General features: G+C 50.2%; 1 protein-coding gene across 2 annotated transcripts in view; it reads right to left on the reverse strand.

Moving 5' to 3' along the window:
* Positions 1-10,271, reverse strand: part of USP46 (ubiquitin specific peptidase 46) — a 58,247-nt gene extending 47,976 nt beyond the window's left edge. Inside the window, exon 1 of one of the 2 annotated variants that reach the window (XM_032334289.1) lies at positions 10,058-10,271. In XM_032334289.1, coding sequence (XP_032190180.1) covers positions 10,058-10,093 — 36 coding nt within the window. In that variant the 5' untranslated portion in view covers positions 10,094-10,271. Of the gene's footprint in view, positions 1-7,584; positions 7,712-10,057 lie in introns of those variants that run through there. The other variant, XM_032334291.1, reaches the window with a different exon arrangement.
* Positions 10,272-10,642: the final 371 nt, after the last annotated feature.

Here is a 10,642-nt window from a genome sequence, read left to right on the forward strand (position 1 = left end):
GCTCAGCTACTTCATGTGTTTCTCAGCCAGGAACACTGAACTGTGTGCGCCAGGTAATACAAGAGTCTGTAAGATGCCTATGAAATGGCGAAAAGTCTCCACCTACATGATGTGCCCTCATCATCAGGAAAGGGAAAAACACAGTATCTTACTGATGATTACAAAAGTTTCGCCACACGCCATCAGCACCTTGTCTACCATCGACATTTCAGTAGGAAATCACAGCTTCTTCCTCCTTCTGTCCCCTCTGTGCTCGCCCGGCCCCCATCTGGTCTCCAACTGGAAGCCAGGCTACCCTGCCCCGCGGGGCTCCTCTTCTCACACTGCTCCCAGCAGGAGGGGCTCCTCCCGTCTCAGACTCTGAGAGGCTGAGTCACCAGGCCCGTGTCTGGAAAGCTACAGAGTGGCAGCGTCAACACTGGAACCTGAGACCTTGGACACCAGGGCACTTTCTGCTACATCGTTTGGACTCCAGAGCTAGTGCAAAAGCCAGGGGCACTGGAAGAAAACACTAGTAGAAAGGTCAGGTCCTGGGTAAGCACCAAACGTTAATGATTCCATTGCAGCCCCAATGCCCCAGGGAGGGAAGTTCTCTTGTCACCCCCATGTTACGGGTGACAAGCAGCATCTCTGGGAGTGGGAACAACAGCAACTCTCACACCCAACCCACAGCAGCGGGGGACATCCAACCAGATCTCCTCCACAGGCTAACCGGTCTCCCAAGGAAGCTGACTAACCTGTCATCTACTAACTGGTTTAACAGTGTTCCTCCAGGGGTGCCTGGCAGGCTCAGTCGGTAGAGCAGAATACTCTTGAACTTGAGGTCATGAGTTCGAGACCCAAGGTGGACAAAGAGATTACTTACAAAAGGGGGGGGGGGCTCCTCAAATAGCCAGTTAATTGAACCTGCCATGAAGAACCTCTTATCTGAGCCAATGCCTCCCCAAACTAAACCCATGAATCCCAGAGGGAGGTGAGATCATCTTAGGTAGCTCAAGTATGAACACTTCCAACTCTAGCAATTCTGCGTCTTTTTATTGACTTATCGACATACAGCACTATATTAGTTTCAGGTGTACAGCAGAATGATTCTGATATTTGCATCTCTAGCAATTATGTTTTTGATATGCATTAGAAAAGCATATAACTAGCTCATCAAACCCATTACCTCACAGATGTCTTAGCACAAAACGAGGCCGGATTAAACGAAGTTGCACGGATTTAAGGAAAACTACTATGACATTCAAGTGATTCAAAGACATAGGGGAAAAGTGCGAATAAAAAGAGTGAAGGCTGGGAATGGGAAGAAACTGCAGCATTCAATACACACCAGCTCTGAAGGTCACTTTTTTATTTTTATTTGCCCTCCCCCTGTAGACCACACTGCCTCTCTCAGGTGGATAAGGCAGTATCCCCAATAAATAAAGCACCCTGAAATGCTGCACTTAAATGGCCGTGTCCTTTGGTGGCTTAACCTGGGGCTGACCCCAGGCCTGGTCTGTGCTGAGTAACTCTACCTGTACCTACAGTAGATCAGTAATACCCAGTAACCACTTGGAGTACATCCCTCCACACTGTGAGAGAAGTGTCTGACTTGGGGAGTAAATCCCTACTGTCCATCATCTGCTACAGTGCAGAGCTGAGTGGGAGAGAGCTGTGGGGCTCTTCCTAGCCCCGTTCCTCTCCCACCACAAACCAGTGAGAAGGGAACCCCTCGCTTCCTAGCACCTGCACTCAGAACCACACAAGGTGAATTTTGCCTCTGCTTGTGCCCACCCCCCACCCCCATCCCACTCCTCCCAAAATGCCCACTAACTGCAGACAGCCGGTCAAAATGAAAGCAGAATTCCAATAAACCAGGGAGTCTCAGAGGTCAGTGTGTTGTCCTTCCCCGTGTTTGGTGTATCCGTAAACTACCTCAACTTATTGGTAGCTTTCCCTAAATCTGTTCAATTTCTTTTAACAATAGCTTTGTGCTTTGAGCAAACTGAAGGAAACCATTAATTCCCTACAAGAAAGAGGACTACAGAACGTAATGTGTGTGAGAGCATCGCAGTTCACAAAATGCTTTCACAGGCAGTATGATCTCCTTTGAGTCTCCCCAAAAATGCTGTGCAAAAGGTATTTTATCACCTTCCTCTTTGTGTTATAAAGAGATGAAGAAACGGGCTTCGAGATCTACCTAGCAGGATTCCAAATCCCAAACTCTGTGCACTTGAAAGCTGTAGGGAAGAAAGAAGTCGGTCTCTTTTTTCCCCCTTGGGACTTGCTGTTCTAAGTGTGCTCCCCAAGCTGGGAGAACCTGGCCGTGCTAGAGACGCAGAATCTCATCCCCCACTCCAGACCCACTGAATTTGACTCTGTATTTTAACAAGATCCCCAGGTAATTCCTGTGGACAGTGACATGTGATGAGCACTGCCTCCGGGCACAGCAACTCTTCCATTCTAGCTCGCTACATACAGCCCCCCAGTCCCTTCTCCTGTAATCCTTGGTTGAGCAGCTGGCACAGATGTGCCCGTGCCGAACGCCCTGTCCTTGCCGAGCTGCCCGTCTTAACACGGTGGATTCTCAGCTTCAGAGGCTTATCAAAATCAGCTGTGGCACTTACAAAAAATAAAAATCCCAGGTGCCTAAAACCCACCCCAGAGCTACCTACACCCTGCCTAGCCGGAGGCTCTGGGACTAGGGCCACAGAAGCCACACACCAGAAAAGCTCCACATCATGCAACCGTGTCGGGGCCCATTTGGCAACACCCAGGAAAGCCGCAGCCAGGCGCATCGTCGGAACAGCTCTTCCGTTTCAGGGCCTCCGTCCTGGAGAAATGAAGGCACGTGTGCAGTTCACTGCAGCACCGTTTCCAGAGAAACACACCGCCTTTCTGAAAGAACGTCAAAAAGCAACTGGGTGAACAGGAAAACTCCCTGAGTCCAGCCTTGCTGCCGCTCTCCACGGAAGAGGCCCCGGAAACGGACACGTGTTCACCAAAGCCGACTTCGGTCAAAGCGTGCACGACGTACCCTGAACAGAGAGGCCAGGACAGCGCAGTAAGGCAGCCCAGACGCACTCTCGGGGCTCCGTGAATGCACCGTCTCACTTCTGGTCTGTAATCTCACTGTACACTTTCGCCTCCTTGCTACCGTTCCCTCAGCCTCCAGCTTCCATTCCTGCCCTCCGGCTCTGGACTTGCCCTTCGGTCCTCCCAGTTTTCCCCTGCCTCCTTCCTTTCCCTGTTTGCAGACAGAAGGCACACTGCCATCCTGACTCTCAAGCCTGGGAAAACTGTCCCCTGAGTCCCTGGATTAAAAACCGCCCAGCCCCATAAACACAGGAAAAGATGTCTGGCCTTGTTAGTAAACGGGGAAGCAAACATTTTAAATCACCGGGATACCCCTTCCCACCCATCAGCCTGGCAAAATGTCAGACTCCGGATACCGGGTGTCTGCAAGCCCGCGGAGCCGCTGGCGCTCTGCAGCGCCGCCGGTGGGATGCACACGGGCACACCTGCTCTGGAGAGCGACCTGGCAATGTACTAAGAGCTGAAGATGCCCCTTGCCTTGGATCCAGCAATTTCTCCTGGAGGCAGGTCCCACAGAGAAACTTTAAACAGAGGCATAGGGCGACAAGTTCAAAGCTGTCATGACAAACACAACACATGGTAAACCCAAGTGCTACTCAACAATAAAATCAATACCAAAAAAATTAACAATGCGTTATATGTTGGCTAACTGAATTGATATAAAAAATAAAATAAAATGAATACTTGGGAGCAGATTCGTGACGGAAGCTCAGATAGCAGCGAATAACCCAGAATTACACACATTCCAATGGGTAAACCTCAAAGCCATACTGAAGGAAAAGCAAACTGAGAAGAAGCTGTTCAGTATCAGAGAGCGCGTTTCGAACAGGAGAAAATGACAATGTATCCGGATGACGGACACATCTAGTTGAAGTCTATAAACGTCAAGGTCGGAGCAGCGGTCACTGTCCAGAAGAAGGGGGAGTGAGATGATGAAGTGTTCGCTTATGCTTGTAGTGTTTTCTTTCTTCACTGGGTGGTAGATGGAAACACACGGGTGGTTCCCTCTCTTATTCTCTGTATTCTTCTATGCGCCTGAAATCTATCATCACCCAGAAAAAGAGTCAGAAGTCCAAACTACTTTTAAACACGATTAGGCTCTAAAAGTGGCATCAGAACTGGAAGTGCGGAAGACTGGACCAAGAGGTGGAAAGTGAAGCTTTGAGAACCAACAGGGTTTCTTCCACACTTACCAACATCCAGCACAAACAACTGTTCTTAAAACTGTAGTAAAACTGCATGTCAAGGACTTACGACATACCCGAAATTCTTGGCAACAAGCTCAGTACAGAAACATTCCAAGAAGCCTTTAATGACAGGGTTGATTGTTGATACAGAATTTATTTCTCTCAAAAAAGTATTTGCTCATTCATTTGGGGGTGGCTTTTTCTCTTAAAGGATCATCAGGCCTATCAAACCCTTAGATTAGCATTTGGTTTCATCACAATCAAAGATGTAACAAGAATGTGCATTAAAATAGGCCAGAAGTATTACATCTCCTAAAAGACACCGAACTCTTCCAGTCCCTTTGTTTTGGGCTGGTTCCATGAATAGGTTGGAGATAAAGCCACCAGGAGAGACCTTTCTGATGATACCACAGAATTACACACTATCATAAAGCCTCAAGTCATCTGAATGAACTAGACACAGCAGGCTGGGGAAAAGGGGACATGAAAACTACAGAAATTTCTCTTAAATGCTAAGAGGACCCAAACTGAAAATTACTTTCTATTACAAGCCAAAATACCAAAATTCCACATTAGTCAAAAAAATAAGTAGGTTTTATTGTATCGGTGAACTAGATAAAAAGTTGATATCTAGAAAATAATATTACAATCTTTCATGCTAACTAAATACTGGCATTCAACTTTGTTTTCCTCTAGGATTCCAAGAAAAAACAGAGAAAAAGCTATAGGCCTAATTGTCAGGTCCTGACCCAACACAAACATCTACATGTTACACCAAGAGACCAGAAGAAGAGAATTTTTCTTTAAACATCAGCCCACCCCACCCCAGGCTACAATTTTTAAAATCTGATGACTATCACAGTAGAACTTCACATGTGACTTTAACCACTCCCAGATGATACGTTAAACCAAGCTTACAGTCTCCAATTATTTTCGAGAACGGGAAGCAACAGTGACAGTACTAGAAGAAGAGATAAATTATGTCTCCTCCCAAGTTACAAGATGTACATACTTTTTTAATAGTTTTAAAAATTTTTTCCAACTCGTCTCAAAATACTGCCTCAGGTGATTGACTCAACAAGATAAAACAATCTCTATAAAATCCTCTAGCTTTGTTTCAAATTTTTATTAATTCTACTTACCCTTCATATCAGAAAAACTTCACTTATTTAAAACAATTCAAATACGGCACTCACTGTGGTATCCAATAATATCCTGGGACTGTTCAAGGAATACTAAGTTGCTAATATCTGGTATATTCGACAGTTTTAAATAAGGTGGTTAGGTCCTTAAATGGTTGAGAGACAATTAAGGATTTTTTTTTTTAACACTTTAAATATATGCCAAATGTATATGTCAATAAAGCAGTTAAAAAAGAAATTATAGTGCTTGGTTCATGACATAGTGTGTTGAGGCGTTTCAAAGTGAAGAAAGGACAGGTCAGGGCCCATCTAGGGACGGGAACTTCTCCCTTGGTTTGCGATGCTGGTGAGGCCAAGGCCCACCATTCCGTCCTCCCAGGACATTCCGCCCTCACAGGACATTCCGCCCTCACAGGACATTCCGCCTTCCACAAGACTTCCCATCTGTGTGCTGAACTTTTCGTCAGTCGATGGTAAGTAGGTGCCACTGGCCCAAAGATGACTGAGAGAGAAAGTGAACCCCCAGGCCAGAGAGACCCCTTCCGCCCCCACCCTGGGCGCACCCTCTTTTGGGAAATCCCAAAGCCTGTATCCTTCCATGAGCTTCTGACAGCCGCATCGTCAGGGATGGACCGTGGATCAACTCAAGTTGAACACCTGGCCCCTCCCACATCATCAGATTTTTCACAAGTGCCTTGAATTATCTTTCAGATGCTTGCCCCATGTTGGGAAGGAACTTTTTTTTATAAAGACTCGAAGAAATACTGTTCACTAAGAAGCTCTGGACAGCCCCCCCCAAAACACATCAGTTTTACAAGGTGAGAAAGACTTGGGTCCCAAGAAAGACAACAATTTGTCCAACATTACCATTACGCTCATGCTTAACTGAAGAGACAGGCACTGCGACAGATGCCCATTCGAAGGTACACTAACTAGATTCATGTCCTCATATAAAACAAAACAAAACAAAAAACCAAACTCGGACCAAATGCAAACTATACTAAAGAAACACCTGCTGTGGTATCAGCCTTTTCACTGTACTGCTTCTGAGACTCTGCAGCACCTTCAGCTGTGCAAGTAAATGCACCTTACTGAAACTGTTCAGTCTTTACCAATGTCACACCCACAAAATAAGAAACTGCTGGGCCTCATCTCGTTCATTTATGGAGCACCTGCCCATAGTACATGCCAACGCTAACACAGCACGTCCTCAACAAATGGTTGCTTACGGGAACAAAAACGTAGCCAATCTGACACCCAGCATTTTCTCTATGGTACATCTTACAGCACTATTAACAAATGAAATGAAGATTCGATGATTCAGACCAATTTGCATTGGTACAAGTCTAGAGGACACATTTGGTTTCTCCCAGCAAAGGCTTCCTCTAGAGAAAATTTCTCAAGCTCTTCAAACTGAAATCTTATGGGGGGTGGGGGGGGTAAGGGGGTGAAACCAAAAAACTTTCCATTTGCAAGGTGATTAATAGGAAGTTAAATCCATTTATCTGGACAAAAACCAGAGGATTACCAACAAGGGACATTTCCTCATGCTTGGTAGCAGCTAGTACATTTTAAAAATTACAACACACTAGCCAAACAAGCTTACTTACTATCTCAGAAGCAGACACACCGGGTGGCTAAAGCTGACACAAGCAAGTTGATCAAGAACCATGGCGGCAGGATTTCACACGAACGTAAAACTCAAACAAATCGGTAGGAACCAGCATTACCCTCCCAAGGGACAATAAAACCTCAGTGTATAAGGAGACAAGCCGAGGAATGTGGATCTTTTCCGTATCTAAACCAGGGAGAAGTATGAGGGAAAGAGAAGGGGTTCATTCCTCAATCACATAAAGGATTTGCTACAAGTTTTGTTTCTGCTCGGCTGGGTCCTTTCTTGTCTGACAGAGGAAACAAGTCCGCTGTTCCAAGCTAGGTTTTGGCTTGTTCAAGTCTCACCTAGGAGAATGGTACCTCTTAACACCCTTTCTGGACACATCCGCCTGGTTAAAACACACCAAACCTTCTTCTGCGTAGAAGAAAAGGCAATTGCCACTTGCTCCTTCTACAACTACGCAAACCAGCCAGGACCTAATCATGTTAGGAGCAGAAAAGACCAAGGAGAGAGCCCCAGAGAGAAACTATAACCAGTCAACAGAGATTCAGAGAAGACCTACCTGGAAACAATTCATCATCCAGGAAGAACCTAAGGAGGGGTCTGGTGCAAATGTACATCTGATCAGGTGAAGACAGTCTCCTCATCCCCAAGCCTTCTCCCTCCCGTGGGAAGGGAGACTGGGAGGGGCAGGGCTGACCTGAGCACGCTTTTATAAGGGGTGGGGTTAAGGATTCTCATCCCAGCCTTTGCATCCTGCCCTTTGGCTTGGTTTGCATAAATGAACTTGCATAAATGAACGTGGGCTTGTTTATATTAGTGGCTGCTTCCAAGAGCCTATCATCTTCATTATTCTTTAAGCCACACTGGAAGGTGGCATAATAATGAGAAAAATGTTAATAATAACAGCGAGCCCTCACTGAATGCTTGCGATGTACTAGGCCCTGTAGTACAGGAGCTCATTTAATACAACAGCCTAATGAGGGAGGAAACCACGGTCATCCCTTTTCTAGGTGAGGAAAGTAAGACAGCAACTTGTTCAAGGACAAAAAGCTGGTACATGTTCGAACCAGAACCTGCACTTGCTCCAGACACAGTGTCCAACTAGGAACAGAAAACTCCCTACTTAGGAATTACTGGCTCCTCACTTCACCCGGGTGACCACCCTAACTTTGGTGCCGCTTCAGGGACTCCACACAAGGTGTCAACTCTGCAGACACAGTACTGATGTCTTCCCTGCAGCCTGAGTTTTGCTGGAACCTGGTTGTGCCATTCTGCCCAGGTGTGCCAAGAAGCCCCAGCAGCATGGGGGAGGGGGGGCAGTCTAGATGCTGGCTTCCTTTTGGGACCTGTGAGCTCTCAAGTTCCCAGGCTATTTCACTACAGAGGGGTGTCACCGCACCCAGGCAGGAAAGGAACACCACCAAGAGCTAGGACTATGCCTCACTGGCCCAGCAGCCTGAGGCCACACAGCAGGCAGGAGGGAGGATCAGAGATGCTCCGGTTTCCTGGTGGCCCTCACAAACTGGTCTTAGGAAAACCAGGAAGCAAGGCATCACCCTTTCCTTGCACCAAACCAATGTTAACACCACTCGACAGGAAGGAGCAGGAGACCTGTCTCTGTGCGGAGAAGGAAGGAAAGGAGAGGAAACGGAACTCCTCCAGGAGCCACCCACCACATCTAACTGGTCCTGCGCCAGTACCTTTGCAGCTCTCACTCCGGGAAGCCCCAGCATTTGCTCTGCTGGCGGTGCTGAGAACTGAAGCCAGCGCCAGTGGGTCCTGACTGCACCCCTGAGCGAACACATGGCTCCTGAATGCTCCTTTGCCCTCTGTGCTAATCTTGCAGGAGAATGTGGGACAGAAGATTTAAAAAGCTTGCGATGGGGGAAGGGTAGCCAGATCACCTTACCCCAGGGCTTCTCAATCTTGCCTTCTCAGATTCCCTTCTGGGGCCTGTATGAGAGCTTCAAGGTAGGTTTCCCCCAAACTGGCATTAAATGAACACGTGTTCCAGCCGGGGGAGGGGCCCTTTGATGGAGGGGAATGCCCCCCCCACCCGAGAGTGAAGGCAAAGCACACACACTCTCACCCTGCCCAGGAGGACCATTGCCTTATTCCAGGGGGGCAAGCTGAGCTTCCCAAAGCTCTGACAAGTGGGGGTGCCAGCAAGGTACACCCTGGGAACCCAAGGGCTGGAAGCTGTTCCTGCAAACACTGAAAAAGAAGGGAGAGTAGCAATGGGAGAAAACCAAGTTAAAGTGAGCACCGCATCATGGACCCAGCCCCGCCAGAGCCCGAAGACATCCGCTTGCTGTGACCACGCTCACCAGACCACGCTCACCAGCCTCGGAGGCGTCTGCAGCAGATCAGGCCAGATAACCCTGGAGACCTCCTCCAAGCCCAAAGACGGCCCCGCCCTCAGGGCCTCCAAATGTTACCGCCAAATAACCTTGTCCCTCTTTCACAGGTGGAGAAATTGAGGCATCCAAAGCACATTACCGTGCTTCCCAAACCAGGTAGAAGTTCACTTCTCCAACCACAATTCTGCACTTTCAGCTTTATTACATTTCAAATTTCTCCAGATACACCGACTGCCTTTGCAAAAGTGAATTTTAAATATAGTTTAAGGAGCGAAGTCAAAATGAGACGAGGGCGGACAGGGAGACCCGTAGGGCTTTATCTACCGCAAAGGCGGGATGGGTTCCCCCCCATGCTCAGCTTATCCCCCCCGAGGACGCTTCCACCGCAGCCCGAGGGCGGAGGCAAGGCGGTGCGCCCGGGCACCGGCGGGCGGGCTCCCGGGTCCCGGGGCTGGGAGGGGGGCGGGGGAATCGGGCCCCTCCCCCGGCCGCCCCGGGGGGCTGCGGCCCGCCCGCCGGGCGCGGGGGCCGGGAACTTCTGGCCGCGCCGCGCGGACCCCGGCGCCCCCCGCCCCCACCCCGGCGCCCGGCGGGTGGGCGGCCCGGGCTTCCCTTTCTTCGCCTCGCCGTGCCTCCGGCGCGACCCCCGAGGCGGCGGCGGCCGCCACTCACCATATTACAGATGGAGGCGATGTTTCGGACAGTCATTAGTCTAAAGGTTGCAGCGATCCCGCACCGCCATCTTTATAAGGTGAAAACAGGACTGTCCATGGTGGAGCGCTCGCGGGGAGGCCGGGCGGCGGCGGGGCGGCGGGGCGGCGGCGGCGGGGAGGCGGCCTGGGGTCCGGCGGGCAGTTTGGCTGGGAGAGGGAGGCCGGGAGGGAGGAGGAGGAGGAGGAGGAGGAGGAGGAGGAGGTGGAGGAGGAGGAGGAGGTGGAGGAGGCGGGGAGGGCGGGGAAGGCGGGGAGGCGGGAGGGAGAGCGGAGGGGCGGGGAGTGGCGGAGCGAGGGAGCCTGGGCCGCGGCCGGCGGCGCGGGGAGGAGGGGCGGCCCGAGCGCGCCGCGTGCAGCCCGCGCTCCGAGTGCTCCCGCCGCGCGCCCGGCCCCCGCCCCGCCCCCGCCGCCCTCCGCCCGCGCCCCGGGTCCCCCTTCCCCCGCCCCGGCCTCTCTCGTCGCCTATTTCCTGCTTCACCCTCTTAGGGCCGGAGCGCGGGGCCAGGCCCTCGCTCGCGTGGCTGCAGCAGCCGCGCCTCGCGCC

Source organism: Mustela erminea, chromosome 2 (genome assembly GCF_009829155.1).
Source record: "Mustela erminea isolate mMusErm1 chromosome 2, mMusErm1.Pri, whole genome shotgun sequence".
NCBI lineage: Eukaryota > Metazoa > Chordata > Mammalia > Carnivora > Mustelidae > Mustela > Mustela erminea.